The sequence below is a fragment of the Nerophis lumbriciformis genome, linkage group LG03 (genome assembly GCF_033978685.3).
Source record: "Nerophis lumbriciformis linkage group LG03, RoL_Nlum_v2.1, whole genome shotgun sequence".
Taxonomy (NCBI): domain Eukaryota; kingdom Metazoa; phylum Chordata; class Actinopteri; order Syngnathiformes; family Syngnathidae; genus Nerophis; species Nerophis lumbriciformis.
Window position 1 is genome coordinate 29,753,473 of NC_084550.2, and position 17,500 is coordinate 29,770,972.

The 17,500-nt window shown below is 43.9% G+C and overlaps 1 protein-coding gene across 3 annotated transcripts in view; it reads left to right on the plus strand.

The window, feature by feature from the left end:
* ca8 (carbonic anhydrase VIII) overlaps positions 1-10,715 on the plus strand; it is a 29,216-nt gene extending 18,501 nt beyond the window's left edge. For 2 of the 3 annotated variants that reach the window (XM_061936641.2, XM_061936656.1), the window contains exons 8-9: positions 9,422-9,612; positions 9,701-10,715. In XM_061936641.2, coding sequence (XP_061792625.1) covers positions 9,422-9,559 — 138 coding nt within the window. In that variant the 3' untranslated portion in view covers positions 9,560-9,612; positions 9,701-10,715. The remainder of the gene's footprint in view (positions 1-9,421; positions 9,613-9,700) is intronic. The other variant, XM_061936648.1, reaches the window with a different exon arrangement.
* Positions 10,716-17,500: the final 6,785 nt, after the last annotated feature.

Here is a 17,500-nt window from a genome sequence, read left to right on the forward strand (position 1 = left end):
CTGGTCTTATGTTCATGTACAAACACCGGGTGTCAAACCACCCACAAGCTGGTCTTATGTTCATGTACAAACACCGGGTGTCAAACCACCCACAAGCTGGTCTTATGTTCATGTACAAACACCGGGTGTCAAACAGACCACAAGCTGGTCTTATGTTCATGTACAAACACCGGGTGTCAAACCACCCACAAGCTGGTCTTATGTTCATGTACAAACACCGGGTGTCAAACAGACCACAAGCTGGTCTTACGTTCATGTACAAACACCGGGTGTCAAACAGACCACAAGCTGGTCTTATGTTCATGTACAAACACCGGGTGTCAAACAGACCACAAGCTGGTCTTACGTTCATGTACAAACACCGGGTGTCAAACAGACCACAAGCTGGTCTTACGTACATGTACAAACACCGGGTGTCAAACAGACCACAAGCTGGTCTTATGTTCATGTACAAACACCGGGTGTCAAACAGACCACAAGCTGGTCTTACGTTCATGTACAAACACCGGGTGTCAAACAGACCACAAGCTGGTCTTACGTTCATGTACAAACACCGGGTGTCAAACAGACCACAAGCTGGTCTTACGTACATGTACAAACACCGGGTGTCAAACAGACCACAAGCTGGTCTTATGTTCATGTACAAACACCGGGTGTCAAACAGACCACGAGCTGGTCTTACGTTCATGTACAAACACCGGGTGTCAAACAGACCACAAGCTGGTCTTATGTTCATGTACAAACACCGGGTGTCAAACCACCCACAAGCTTGTCTTACGTTCATGTACAAACACCGGGTGTCAAACAGACCACAAGCTGGTCTTACGTTCATGTACAAACACCGGGTGTCAAACAGACCACAAGCTGGTCTTACGTACATGTACAAACACCGGGTGTCAAACAGACCACAAGCTGGTCTTACGTACATGTACAAACACCGGGTGTCAAACAGACCACAAGCTGGTCTTATGTTCATGTACAAACACCGGGTGTCAAACCACCCACAATCTGGTCTTACGTTCATGTACAAACACCGGGTGTCAAACAGACCACAAGCTGGTCTTACGTACATATACAAACACCGGGTGTCAAACAGACCACAAGCTGGTCTTATGTTCATGTACAAACACCGGGTGTCAAACAGACCACGAGCTGGTCTTACGTTCATGTACAAACACCGGGTGTCAAACAGACCACAAGCTGGTCTTATGTTCATGTACAAACACCGGGTGTCAAACCACCCACAAGCTTGTCTTACGTTCATGTACAAACACCGGGTGTCAAACAGACCACAAGCTGGTCTTACGTTCATGTACAAACACCGGGTGTCAAACAGACCACAAGCTGGTCTTATGTACATGTACAAACACCGGGTGTCAAACAGACCACAAGCTGGTCTTATGTTCATGTACAAACACCGGGTGTCAAACAGACCACAAGCTGGTCTTATGTTCATGTACAAACACCGGGTGTCAAACAGACCACAAGCTGGTCTTACGTTCATGTACAAACACCGGGTGTCAAACAGACCACAAGCTGGTCTTATGTTCATGTACAAACACCGGGTGTCAAACAGACCACAAGCTGGTCTTACGTTCAAGTACAAACACCGGGTGTCAAACAGACCACAAGCTGGTCTTACGTTCATGTACAAACACCGGGTGTCAAACAGACCACAAGCTGGTCTTACGTACATGTACAAACACCGGGTGTCAAACAGACCACAAGCTGGTCTTATGTTCATGTACAAACACCGGGTGTCAAACCACCCACAAGCTGGTCTTACGTTCATGTACAAACACCGGGTGTCAAACAGACCACAAGCTGGTCTTACGTACATATACAAACACCGGGTGTCAAACAGACCACAAGCTGGTCTTATGTTCATGTACAAACACCGGGTGTCAAACAGACCACGAGCTGGTCTTACGTTCATGTACAAACACCGGGTGTCAAACAGACCACAAGCTGGTCTTACGTTCATGTACAAACACCGGGTGTCAAACAGACCACAAGCTGGTCTTACGTACATGTACAAACACCGGGTGTCAAACAGACCACAAGCTGGTCTTATGTTCATGTACAAACACCGGGTGTCAAACAGACCACGAGCTGGTCTTATGTTCATGTACAAACACCGGGTGTCAAACAGACCACAAGCTGGTCTTATGTTCATGTACAAACACCGGGTGTCAAACCACCCACAAGCTTGTCTTACGTTCATGTACAAACACCGGGTGTCAAACAGACCACAAGCTGGTCTTACGTACATGCACAAACACCGGGTGTCAAACAGACCACAAGCTGGTCTTACGTACATGTACAAACACCGGGTGTCAAACAGACCACAAGCTGGTCTTATGTTCATGTACAAACACCGGGTGTCAAACCACCCACAAGCTGGTCTTACGTTCATGTACAAACACCGGGTGTCAAACAGACCACAAGCTGGTCTTACGTACATATACAAACACCGGGTGTCAAACAGACCACAAGCTGGTCTTATGTTCATGTACAAACACCGGGTGTCAAACAGACCACGAGCTGGTCTTACGTTCATGTACAAACACCGGGTGTCAAACAGACCACAAGCTGGTCTTACGTTCATGTACAAACACCGGGTGTCAAACAGACCACAAGCTGGTCTTATGTTCATGTACAAACACCGGGTGTCAAACAGACCACGAGCTGGTCTTACGTTCATGTACAAACACCGGGTGTCAAACAGACCACAAGCTGGTCTTATGTTCATGTACAAACACCGGGTGTCAAACCACCCACAAGCTTGTCTTACGTTCATGTACAAACACCGGGTGTCAAACAGACCACAAGCTGGTCTTACGTTCATGTACAAACACCGGGTGTCAAACAGACCACAAGCTGGTCTTACGTACATGTACAAACACCGGGTGTCAAACAGACCACAAGCTGGTCTTACGTACATGTACAAACACCGGGTGTCAAACAGACCACAAGCTGGTCTTATGTTCATGTACAAACACCGGGTGTCAAACCACCCACAATCTGGTCTTACGTTCATGTACAAACACCGGGTGTCAAACAGACCACAAGCTGGTCTTACGTACATATACAAACACCGGGTGTCAAACAGACCACAAGCTGGTCTTATGTTCATGTACAAACACCGGGTGTCAAACAGACCACGAGCTGGTCTTACGTTCATGTACAACACCGGGTGTCAAACAGACCACAAGCTGGTCTTATGTTCATGTACAAACACCGGGTGTCAAACCACCCACAAGCTTGTCTTACGTTCATGTACAAACACCGGGTGTCAAACAGACCACAAGCTGGTCTTACGTTCATGTACAAACACCGGGTGTCAAACAGACCACAAGCTGGTCTTATGTACATGTACAAACACCGGGTGTCAAACAGACCACAAGCTGGTCTTATGTTCATGTACAAACACCGGGTGTCAAACAGACCACAAGCTGGTCTTATGTTCATGTACAAACACCGGGTGTCAAACAGACCACAAGCTGGTCTTACGTTCATGTACAAACACCGGGTGTCAAACAGACCACAAGCTGGTCTTATGTTCATGTACAAACACCGGGTGTCAAACAGACCACAAGCTGGTCTTACGTTCAAGTACAAACACCGGGTGTCAAACAGACCACAAGCTGGTCTTACGTTCATGTACAAACACCGGGTGTCAAACAGACCACAAGCTGGTCTTACGTACATGTACAAACACCGGGTGTCAAACAGACCACAAGCTGGTCTTATGTTCATGTACAAACACCGGGTGTCAAACCACCCACAAGCTGGTCTTACGTTCATGTACAAACACCGGGTGTCAAACAGACCACAAGCTGGTCTTACGTACATATACAAACACCGGGTGTCAAACAGACCACAAGCTGGTCTTATGTTCATGTACAAACACCGGGTGTCAAACAGACCACGAGCTGGTCTTACGTTCATGTACAAACACCGGGTGTCAAACAGACCACAAGCTGGTCTTATGTACATGTACAAACACCGGGTGTCAAACCACCCACAAGCTGGTCTTATGTTCATGTACAAACACCGGGTGTCAAACAGACCACAAGCTGGTCTTATGTTCATGTACAAACACCGGGTGTCAAACAGACCACAAGCTGGTCTTACGTTCATGTACAAACACCGGGTGTCAAACAGACCACAAGCTGGTCTTACGTTCAAATACAAACACCGGGTGTCAAACAGACCACAAGCTGGTCTTACGTTCATGTACAAACACCGGGTGTCAAACAGACCACAAGCTGGTCTTATGTTCATGTACAAACACCGGGTGTCAAACCACCCACAAGCTTGTCTTACGTTCATGTACAAACACCGGGTGTCAAACAGACCACAAGCTGGTCTTATGTACATGTACAAACACCGGGTGTCAAACAGACCACAAGCTGGTCTTATGTTCATGTACAAACACCGGGTGTCAAACAGACCACAAGCTGGTCTTATGTTCATGTACAAACACCGGGTGTCAAACCACCCACAAGCTGGTCTTATGTTCATGTACAAACACCGGGTGTCAAACCACCCACAAGCTGGTCTTATGTTCATGTACAAACACCGGGTGTCAAACAGACCACAAGCTGGTCTTATGTTCATGTACAAACACCGGGTGTCAAACAGACCACAAGCTGGTCTTACGTTCATGTACAAACACCGGGTGTCAAACAGACCACAAGCTGGTCTTATGTTCATGTACAAACACCGGGTGTCAAACAGACCACAAGCTGGTCTTACGTTCATGTACAAACACCGGGTGTCAAACAGACCACAAGCTGGTCTTACGTACATGTACAAACACCGGGTGTCAAACAGACCACAAGCTGGTCTTATGTTCATGTACAAACACCGGGTGTCAAACAGACCACAAGCTGGTCTTACGTTCATGTACAAACACCGGGTGTCAAACAGACCACAAGCTGGTCTTACGTTCATGTACAAACACCGGGTGTCAAACAGACCACAAGCTGGTCTTACGTACATGTACAAACACCGGGTGTCAAACAGACCACAAGCTGGTCTTATGTTCATGTACAAACACCGGGTGTCAAACAGACCACGAGCTGGTCTTACGTTCATGTACAAACACCGGGTGTCAAACAGACCACAAGCTGGTCTTATGTTCATGTACAAACACCGGGTGTCAAACCACCCACAAGCTTGTCTTACGTTCATGTACAAACACCGGGTGTCAAACAGACCACAAGCTGGTCTTACGTTCATGTACAAACACCGGGTGTTAAACAGACCACAAGCTGGTCTTACGTACATGTACAAACACCGGGTGTCAAACAGACCACAAGCTGGTCTTACGTTCATGTACAAACACCGGGTGTCAAACAGACCACAAGCTGGTCTTACGTACATGTACAAACACCGGGTGTCAAACAGACCACAAGCTGGTCTTATGTTCATGTACAAACACCGGGTGTCAAACCACCCACAAGCTGGTCTTACGTTCATGTACAAACACCGGGTGTCAAACAGACCACAAGCTGGTCTTACGTACATATACAAACACCGGGTGTCAAACAGACCACAAGCTGGTCTTATGTTCATGTACAAACACCGGGTGTCAAACAGACCACGAGCTGGTCTTACGTTCATGTACAAACACCGGGTGTCAAACAGACCACAAGCTGGTCTTATGTTCATGTACAAACACCGGGTGTCAAACCACCCACAAGCTTGTCTTACGTTCATGTACAAACACCGGGTGTCAAACAGACCACAAGCTGGTCTTACGTTCATGTACAAACACCGGGTGTCAAACAGACCACAAGCTGGTCTTATGTACATGTACAAACACCGGGTGTCAAACAGACCACAAGCTGGTCTTATGTTCATGTACAAACACCGGGTGTCAAACAGACCACAAGCTGGTCTTATGTTCATGTACAAACACCGGGTGTCAAACAGACCACAAGCTGGTCTTACGTTCATGTACAAACACCGGGTGTCAAACAGACCACAAGCTGGTCTTATGTTCATGTACAAACACCGGGTGTCAAACAGACCACAAGCTGGTCTTATGTTCATGTACAAACACCGGGTGTCAAACAGACCACAAGCTGGTCTTACGTTCATGTACAAACACCGGGTGTCAAACAGACCACAAGCTGGTCTTATGTTCATGTACAAACACCGGGTGTCAAACAGACCACAAGCTGGTCTTACGTTCAAGTACAAACACTGGGTGTCAAACAGACCACAAGCTGGTCTTACGTTCATGTACAAACACCGGGTGTCAAACAGACCACAAGCTGGTCTTATGTTCATGTACAAACACCGGGTGTCAAACCACCCACAAGCTTGTCTTACGTTCATGTACAAACACCGGGTGTCAAACAGACCACAAGCTGGTCTTATGTACATGTACAAACACCGGGTGTCAAACAGACCACAAGCTGGTCTTATGTTCATGTACAAACACCGTGTGTCAAACAGACCACAAGCTGGTCTTATGTTCATGTACAAACACCGGGTGTCAAACAGACCACAAGCTGGTCTTATGTTCATGTACAAACACCGGGTGTCAAACAGACCACAAGCTGGTCTTACGTTCATGTACAAACACCGGGTGTCAAACAGACCACAAGCTGGTCTTACGTTCAAGTACAAACACCGGGTGTCAAACAGACCACAAGCTGGTCTTACGTTCAAGTACAAACACCGGGTGTCAAACAGACCACAAGCTGGTCTTACGTTCATGTACAAACACCGGGTGTCAAACAGCCTGAGGAAACCACATGTTCCGCAAATATTTGGAGTGAGGAAGGTCATGTTGTGCGTCTTTGAGAAGTCAAAGTGTGGTGTCTTCTTGTCGCGACACTTTCCATTGCTCTGCTCAGTTTTCTCTCTGCCATATTTAATCATTTATTGTCTACCAAATTTCCTGTTCAGGGTAATAATGTGTTTCTTGTCAAGGAAAGGGTCACAGGTGCACGGTCTGAGAGTAGTCACCCAGCAGGCACGAGACATTGATACAATGTTGATTATATGTAAATGTCCTTTAAAACTGACTCTGAAACAAGGTTGGGAAATTGTTGTATTTGTACATTGAGACAATGTTGATGTCCAATGTTGGATCCACGTTGTTGGTTGGGAAATAACCACATTTCAATGTCAAATCAACGTCAGAACCCAACATTGATTAAACGTTGTCAAAGAGCATGTTGTTCCAACGTTGTATTTGAGTTGTAGAATAACGGTTGGGAAATAACCACATTTCAATGTCAAATAAACGTCAGAACCCAACATTGATTAAACGTTGTCAAAGAGCATGTTGTATTTGAGTTGCTCAAAGTCAGGACCTCATTCAACAAGTTGTCAAGGTTGTTTCAACGTCATGTGCCTGCTGGGAAAAAGCCACACTGGTCAAGTGGGACAGTCTAGATTTGAGGGGGGAATAATCTCCAGGTCAGGTGTCCGGCCGCCATCGTGTTTTGTCCTTTTTAAGAACTCTGCCATATTTTGTAGTCTAGACATCATACTGATTTATGACTCCTACAGGCCGAAGTTATGGTGCGTTCCATTTTCCAAAAATGGCGCTATTTTGCAAGCGCAAAAACAGCTTTTGTGGATGTGGCCATCTTGATTTCCGACATCATAACTGGAGCGTTCACAACTGGACTTGGACGACATTCCCAGCTCCCACTTCCAACTTCCGGGGTAAATGGAACACCTAAAACTAGCCAACTCCTTAGAAATAACCCACAAATATCATCCAACTGTCATGATCCATTGCCTGGATCTTGTTTTAGACTCCCTCAGTTCCTGGTTTTGTGTTTTAGTTGCCATGACTGCAGATTGTTTTTACCTGCCTCTGATTAGTGTTTGAGATGCTCACCTGCTCCTGGGCACTAATCAGAGAGCTACTTATTCCCGTTGTTCGCCACACTCAGGCTGGCTTCCTTCTTTGCTTCGTGCAACACGTCTTCTTGATTCCTGATCTACACTTAGCCTTTTGTTTTCTTGTTCATATGCTTAGCTTTCCTTGTAAGCTATTCCGTTAGCTTCCCGTGCTATAGGCACGCTTGTTTTGTTTGTATCCCGCATGATTTATGGAAAATAAATCATGTCCTTACCTCCGGAGTTCCGTCTGCATCTTGGGAGAACGACCCACGCAGTAATATGCCAAACAATCGTAAGAGAAGGAAGCCAGCCTGAGTGTGGCAAACAACGGGAATAAGTAGCTCTCTGATTAGTGCCCAGGAGCCGGTGAGCATCCCAAACACTAATCAGAGGCAGGTGAAAACAATCTGTAGTCATGGCAAGTAAAACACAAATCCAGGTGTGCACAAAACAGCAACTGAGGGAGTCCAAAACAAAACAACGGATCATGACACCAACAGGCTCAACCCAGCGTTTGGGTAGAAAAAAAATGAACCCAGCATTTTTTAGGATTCACACCCCTACTTAGGATAGACATTTCCAAAGCAATTGAAAAGACATAAAAATAAAAATATTTATTATATACAATATTAAAAAAAAATCTTTAATTTAGAATCGGAATAAACAAAAATTGCCTTTTAGACTTCGACTTCCTTTTATTGTCATTCAAATGTGAACTTTACAGAACAGATAAGAAGGTTGCAATAGTTCATGGTAGTGCAGGATAAAAGAGCAATAAGGTGCAGCTATAAATCAATAGATTACTGTACAGATAAATACATATATTGCACGTTTATGGATGTATGTTATATTGTCTTTATATTCCAGCCGTGTAATCCATTTTTGGGGGGAATTGAGGGGATAATTTAATTATGATGCGTTCAAGAGTCTTACAGCCTGAGGGAAGAAGCTGTTACAGAACCTGGAGGCTCTGCTTCGGAGGCTGCAGAACCTCTTTCTAGAGTCCAGCAGTGAAAACAGTCCTTGGTGGGGGTGGGAGGAGTCTTTGCAGATTTTCTGAGCCCTGGTCAGGCAGCGGCTTTTTGCCATCTCCTGGATAGGAGGAAGAGGAGTCCTGATGATCTTTTCCGCCGTCCTCACCACTCTCTGGAGAGACTTCCAGTCTGAGGCATTTCAGGCTCCAGTCCAGACAGAGATGCTGTTGGTCAGCAGGCTTTCTATAGTGCCTCTGTAGAATGTGCTGAGAGAGCTGTGCTCTTTTCATCCCACGCAAAAAGTGCATGCGCTGCTGAGCTCTTTTTACAAGAGCTCCGGTCTGTAGGGACCAGGTTATATTGTCAGTTATCTGCACCCCCAGGAACTTGGTGCTGCTTACTATCTCCACTGCTGTGCTGTTGATGAAGAGTGGAGTGTGGCTGGACTGGTGCTTCCTGTTTTGAATGTGAATCCATTTTTTGAAGCACCCCTACTGACAAAAGAAAGGTGTCCTGCATGGAGATGGTTTGGCCACAAAGTGAAAGTGTTTCCTCTTGTGTGGCGGCAGATTGAGGAGTTCCGGAGACTGCGGTCCCACGTGAAAGGTGCAGAGCTGGCAGCTGATGGCAGCGATGGCATGTTGGGGGACAACTTCCGCCCCACCCAGCCGCTCAGTGATCGCACCGTGCGTGCAGCTTTTCAGTGATTCTGACCTTCTGCTGCCACACCACCAACCACCCACTCACAAAGGCAAGCAAGGTGAGGAGGAATTTGGCTTTTTCAAAAGTACAGACTCCCTAACCTGTCACCTGTCAGATCGTACACATTCACCTTCTTTTCTTTACAGATGAATGTCAGCTTCCTGTCCCTGAGGAACCCGTCCTCTGGAACCTCATTATAATGGATCAGGTCCCGGAAGATCTAGCCCAGTTCACTTACTAATCTGGCATATGTGCTAGAGAGATATTTGGCATTTAGAGCGGGAGCATTGTCTTTACCTCTCAGAGACTAAAAGCTACTAATAACCCAGCAAGCACAAGACATTGATACAACCTTGATTATACGTACATGTCCTTTAAAAGTGACTTTCAAACAACGTCGCAAAATACTTTGATTTGGTAATTGAGACAACGTTGATGTCCAACGCTGGATCCACGTTGTTGGTCGGGAATCAAGGTCACAACCTGACATTGAATAAACCTTGTCAAAAAGCATGTTGTTTCAATGTGTGTTGTAGAATAATGCTTGGGAAATGAGCATATTTCAATGTTGTATTTGTGTTGTAGAATAATGCTTGGGAAATGAGCGCATTTCAATGGTCAAATCAACGTCAGAACCCAAAATTGTTGAAACAAAAAGCATGTTGTTTCAATATTATGTTCAAGTTGCCCAACGTCAGGACCTAATTGAACAAGTTCTTAACTGTCTTGTGCCTGCTGGGAACGTTTTATCATTCTATTATTGTTATTTAGTGTATTACGGACAACCAGCGTCCTCCACAGTAGACATTTGATTTCGTACTTCTAGGAGTGTCTCTTACAAGTTTAGTGAACAGAAGTCAGCAGTTGAAGAGCCCAAATGCTGAAAAAGAGAGGACCTAAGACGGACCCCTGAGGAACACCAGCAGTATAAGTAAAGTTGAACAAATGTGAAGTAAACAAGCTACATCAGGGGGGTCAAACTGCTTTTCATTGAGGGCCACTTTGCAGTTATGGCTGCTCTCAGAGGGCCACTTCTTCCAGTGAATAAATATGAATGATAATGTATAATCGCCTCAATGTGTTATTACACAATTCCCTATGGATTTCATCATTCCATTTTTCACATACAAATTAATCATGAGTCAGGAAGAAAGGCATTTTAGTCTAACAAAGAAATGTTTGGAATAAATGTTAATAATCCAGCGGTGTCATATTGTCTTCCAACAAGGGCCACATACTAAAAGTCAAAGTATGCAGGAAAAATGTTGATCTATTTTTATTTTGTAAAAAAAATAAATTGATGAAATGTTGATGAAAATAACTAATAATAATACGTATAACACAAAGCTGACCCTAAGGTTTGTCTTGAAATACTGGATATATATAATGTCCTTTTTTGTATCTTTTATTTTTATTTTTTCAAACAGAATATTTTTTGTTTTTTAATTATTGTTCCCAAGTTAAAAAGACATGTAATTGTATGCAACACATGCATTTTTTTCTGTCAAAATTGTAAGAACTGATTTGACTACTAAGGAACATGAAGTGAGTGCTTTACTAACACACTTTTGCGGGCCACATAAAACCATGTGGCGGGCCAGATCTGTGTCCCAAGTTTTGAACTGAACTCGGGTGTCATTCCCTGCCAGATTTGAAATATAAACATTAAAAAAAATCAAAATAAATGAAATGAATATAAATAAATAAAAAATGAAATGCATTTGAAAAGACTGGGCCCGAGCCGACACAAAGTAAATGTCCTGAATTGAGGAGAGGAAGGGTGCTGGAGTGGAAAAGGGAAAAGTGAGGATGTTGTTTTCAGGGTAAGTGGACACTGATCTGGGTGCAGCAGGACAAGTCCACCTGGGACTTAGGTAAGAACTGCTAGGTTGACCAAGGGCGAGGTGAGTGGCTGGGATTTGGCTGAGCGTTCATAAACAGCATGGGGTTTGACTGAGTCTTGTAGCAGGTGAGTTTACAGGTATGAATTTCATCCTTCATGGAGAGAAGTCCCAGAATGCAAAGCAGCAATGTCACAACCGGGACTGAAATACTGGACTCATAGTTAGGACTCCTTTATTATGACTAGACTAACATGTATTACCACTTTCTCATGTCTTATTCCAGGTTCAGGTGACCATCCTGATAGATCTGATGTCAAGGTGATAGATTTCATGTACTTTGACCTGCAGTTTGACTTGTGTTGCCCAACTATGTTATCAGACATAATCCTACTGTGACTTGTGTTGCCCACCTCTCCAACTGTGTTATCAGACATAATCCCACTGTGACTTGTGTTGCCCACCTCTTCAACTGTGTTATCAGACATAATCCCACTGTGACTTGTGTTGCCCACCTCTCCAACTATGTTATCAGACATAACAATCCCACTGTGACTTGTGTTTCCCACCTCTCCAACTGTGTTATCACACATAATCCCACTGTGACTTGTGTTGCCCACCTCTCCAACTATGTTATCAGACATAACAATCCCACTGTGACTTGTGTTGCCCACTTCTCCAACTGTGTTATCACACATAATCCCACTGTGACTTGTGTTGCCCACCTCTCCAACTGTGTAATCAGACATAACAATCCCATGTGACTTGTGTTGCCCACCTCTCCAACTGTGTTATCAGACATAATCCCACTGTGACTTGTGTTGCCCACCTCTCCAACTATGTTATCAGACATAACAATCCCACTGTGACTTGTGTTGCCCACCTCTTCAACTGTGTTATCAGACATAACAATCCCATGTGACTTGTGTTGCCCACCTCTCCAACTATGTTATCAGACATAACAATCCCATGTGCTCCAAGGCAAACACCTCCTTTTAAGCAGTTAAAGGGGAACTGCACTTTGTTTTTGTTTTGCTTATCATTCACAATCCATACATGGGACAGGTTTTTCTTTTACTATACTCCTTTTACACGTCATGACCTGCGTATTAACCGAGTATTAGCGATATTGCTATGGTAAGGGGAAACGTCAAGGAACTACTTTTAGTAACAATGCGCATAGATCGCGAAGGTAACGGAGCTTGAGTTGGTGAAAGTTCATTCTAAATGATAAATCATGCCTCTCAGCTGGATAGTAGGTAAGGACATAAACCGGGAAGTAAACGGGAACACAAGTCTTGTGCTGAAAGATGTAAACATCCCGTCAGTTGACATCCCAGTGAGAGAAGACATTGTACAGTAAGTGATTGTTGTGTTATGTTTGTAGTTTGTGTTTCTTGTCCAGCACTTAGCAGTACTGCAACTTGCTGGATGTGTTTATAACTCAGTTTGTAAAAAGTGTTGCTCAAACCATCACTGATGGTGGAAACTTTACAATAGACTTCAGGCAACGTGGATCCTGTGCCTCTCCTGTCTTCCTCCAGACTCTGGGACCTCGATTTCCAAAGGAAATTCAAAATTTGCATGGTTGGGTGATGGTTTGGGGTGCCATGTCATCTGCTGGTGTCGGTCCACTCTGTTTCCTGAGATCCAGGGTCAACGCAGCCGTCTACCAGCAAGTTTTAGAGCACTTCATGCTTCCTGCTGCTGACCTGCTCTATGGAGATGGAGATTTCAAGTTCCAACAGGACTTGGCGCCTGCACACAGCGCAAAATCTACCCGTGCCTGGTTTACGGACCATGGTATTTCTGTTCTAAATTGGCCCGCCAACTCCCCTGACCTTAGCCCCATAGAAAATCTGTGGGGTATTGTGAAAAGGAAGATGCAGAATGCCAGACCCAAAAACGCAGAAGAGTTGAAGGCCACTATCAGAGCAACCTGGGCTCTCATAACACCTGAGCAGTGCCAGAAACTCATCGACTCCATGCCACGCCGCATTAACGCAGTAATTGAGGCAAAAGGAGCTCCAACCAAGTATTGAGTATTGTACATGCTCATATTTTTCATTTTCATACTTTTCAGTTGGCCAACATTTCTAAAAATCCCTTTTTTGTATTAGCCTTAAGTAATATTCTAATTTTGTGACACACGGAATTTTGGATTTTCATTTGTTGCCACTTCAAATCATCAAAATTAAATGAAATAAACATTTGAATGCATCAGTCTGTGTGCAATGAATAAATATAATGTACAAGTTACACCTTTTGAATGCAATTACTGAAATAAATCAAGTTTTTCAACATATTCTAATTTACTGGCTTTTACCTGTATGTATGTATATATATATATATATATATATAATGTATGTATGTATATATATGTATGTATATATATACAAACACACATATACATCTATGTATATACATCTACATCTATATATATATACATATACCTATGTACAGATATAAATACATACACACATGTATATATATATATATATATATATATATATATATATATATATATATATATATATATATATATATATATATATATATATATGTTATTTTTAAAGCATATTGTACTATTTTATTTTCGAACCCAGGACCTTTGTATTGTGAGGCACCAGCCCTAACCCCTGTTCTATTGTGCTGGTGAAACCAAGCAGAGGATTTTTATAGTCACATCTGAACTGAATTTGTATTTAAAGTTTGCCTATCATCACAACCTTCATGTAAGACAAGAACACGTCTTTCTTTTTCTATGCATTCTAAAGCCTAAAAAACTTCCAAAAAGCTGCAACAATTTACATCTTGTAACCTGAATATTACCCAAGTATTTTTTTATGCATTCTAATGCATAAAAAAAAAAGCTAGCAATAGGTGGCTAACAATGCAGCTAATGGGATGCGACTTATTTCGCCTATAAAGCGATGTAAAACCCCCACCAGCGTTTATATACATGCTGTAGGTATATATGTATAGGCTAACATTCATAATAACATATAATATTTATGTATTTTGATTTATTTTAATCAATACGACGGTGTATTTATTTCACATACATGACTTTCCCCTCAAGAACAACACCACTAATCATGGCAGACTTCATGAGAGACAACAAAGACTACTTTGGGACAAATGATGATCCACAGATGTATATTTTTGACCCTGATTATAAGGAGGATGATCTACAAATGTTAGAAGCTGTGTGCTAAACAGATGCAGCTGTAGTCAGACACTAAGCATCAAGTAGCAGTATCACTGAGTGCTAAACAGGAAATACAAACAATCACTTACTGTACAATGTCTGCTCTCACTGGGATGCCGACTGATGGGATGTTTATATCTTCCGGCCCAGACTTTTGTTCCTGTTTAGATGATGAATAGACAGCAGCACATATCTTCATCAGGTCTCAGATGAATGTCAAAGTTGACCAACTTCTGGGCTTATTGCCACATCCTTTTTTTCCCCAGCACTTTATTTTTCATGGAAGCTTTTTACTACTACTCTTTTCCATACCGTCAGCTTTTTAAATACAACCTTTTATACTGGCCTGCCAACACTGTGATTAAACTAGCAGAACCACAAGTGCCCTCCCCTCTTATGATTCTACTGTACATCACATTCTTTCTCTCCTTTAAGTCTCATTTCTTTATGCTTTTTCCTGACCAAAGAGGCGGAGGGAGACAGCTGATGAAGTTTATCCATAAATGACATGTACAGTACTGAGTGTTATACATCTCCAGATCAAAGGTGGAAAATACTTTATAATCACTGAAATCTGTTTTGGAAGCTTGTATTATCGATATAATTACACAAAAGGTTTAAAAGAATCACCAAAAGTTGAAGAAAGAGCAAAAAGGCATCATGTAAGAAGAATGACAGTAAATATATCACACTTAGTACACATGCAGGCCTTTTGTTCATGAAGTATTCAGTTCATAACATTTCTACATGGATTGCTTTTAAAAACATCAACATGGTCAAACATCTTTGATCATGTGACCTGTTGAGGCTCTTTATTATTTACAGTATCAATTGTAACACAGTCAATCTGGTAGGAACGTTACCATGGTGATAGTAAGTGGAGTAACAGTGGCACATGTAATTGAGTGACTGAAACGTTACCATGGTGATAGTAAGTGGAGTAACAGTGGCACATGTCATTGAGCAGCTGGAATAATTGTTAACATTTATGCTACTGGCATCAAACCATATTCAGCCAACCATTCTCAGTAACGGTTTAGTCACGACACATTTGTATTACCGCTGCTATCTGGGTATTAAGTTACGACACCTTTGTATTACCACAGCTATCTGGGTATTTAGTTACGACACCTATGTATTACCACTGCTATCTGGGTATTTAGTTACGACGCCTTTGTATTACCACTGCTATCTGGGTATTAAGTTACGGCACCTTTGTATTACCACTGCTATCTGGGTATTTAAAGGCTACCATGAGTCAAAGTGACCTTGTATGTAGCTATAAAAAGCCTAAGATTATTTAATTGTACTGTATACACTCTGTTAACATCTACATTTATGTTAGGATTAGTGTTACGATCCGCTGCCCGGATCATAGTTTGTTTGTTTGAGTCACATGTGTTTTCAGCACCTTGAGTTTCGTTTATTTCTGTTGCCATGACGGCAGATTGTATACACCTGCCTCTGGTTAGTGTCCGGGACGCGCACCTGTTGCCCGGGCGCTAATCAGAGGGCTATTTAGTCTTTGGCCTGGCCTCACTCGGTCTGGCTTCCTAGTTTGTTCCCATACAACTGATAACGACTACTTAGATTTCATGCTATGCTATTTTTTCCTGCTAGCTCCCACGCTAGTCCTTTTGTTTTGCCTTTTGTGCTACGTGCATGTCTTTTGTTTATTCATCATATGATTTATATTTAAAATAAATCATTTTCCTACCTGCAAGCTGTGTCCGAAGCCGTCTGCATCCTTGGGAGAACCACACCCGCATCACTATGCGACCACGTCGTTTCAGTAGGAAGCCAGCAAATAACAATTCTCCCGCGGCAGCCATTGAGGAGTTTGACGAAGGTACGTGGGAGGTGTTGCGAGCAATGGAAGCGAAAACTCTTCGCTATTCCCCCTCGGAGCGGCAGGACCTGATATGGGGTCCCAACGGAAAGCTGGTCCTAATCCACACCGTTTGGCCCGAGGACATCGCCACACCCCCACAGTACAGGACGCGTCAGCGAAGACGGAAGCCGGCCAGAAGGTCTTCCCCTCGCTGTCAAGACGCGCCGCTCCTGCAAATCCTCCCCCGGACCGAAGCAAGCAACATGCAGCTCAAACTTCCCCTCCTCAGACGTTTGGCAACCCAATCGACCACTTCGCCAAACATTTCTCCGATTGGGCTGTCAGTCACATGGACAATTGCTACAATGACGTCATTTCATTGGCGCCCCCCGAAGAGGTAACTCCGCCCACTCCCGATGACCTCATTGAGCAAGAATTTTTTTTTCCATCTTCTAATTCTTTCTGTCAGCCAATACCAAATGACTTTCATTCTAAGATAAGACATTATCAGGACATTTTTATTAAGTGTAGGTCTAGTCAGTCACATTCTGATTTTCAGACTCCACCTCCAGTGACTTTGGTTCCGCCCCCAGTGACTATTGCTCCGCCCACTGCACACATTTTTTTCCCCCTGTGCTCCCACCCAATCTCAAGGGAGGGGTGATAATAGTCAATTTGGACAATTTAAAGAGGAGGAGTATACCCGCCTCCATACCTCCCCCCACCCACCCTTGAAGACGGTTCCAAACCGCAAGGAGCGCGTCTGGTATCCGCGTCTTGAGGGGGGGGCTAGTACTGGGAACTGTGCTGGTGCGGTGGCACAACTTCGGCGTACTAAGCCGCAACCACCTGCACGGCCACCGCCACCAGTTTTTTGGCGTGCTAAGCGGCAACCTCCTGCACGGCCACCGCCACCAGTTTTTCGGCGTGCTAAACCGCAACCTCCTGCACGGCCACCGCCACCAGTCTTTCAGCGTGCTAAGCCGCAACCTCCTGCACGGCCACCGCCACCAGTCTTTCGGCGTGCTAAGCCGCAACCTCCTGCACGGCCCCCGCCACCAGT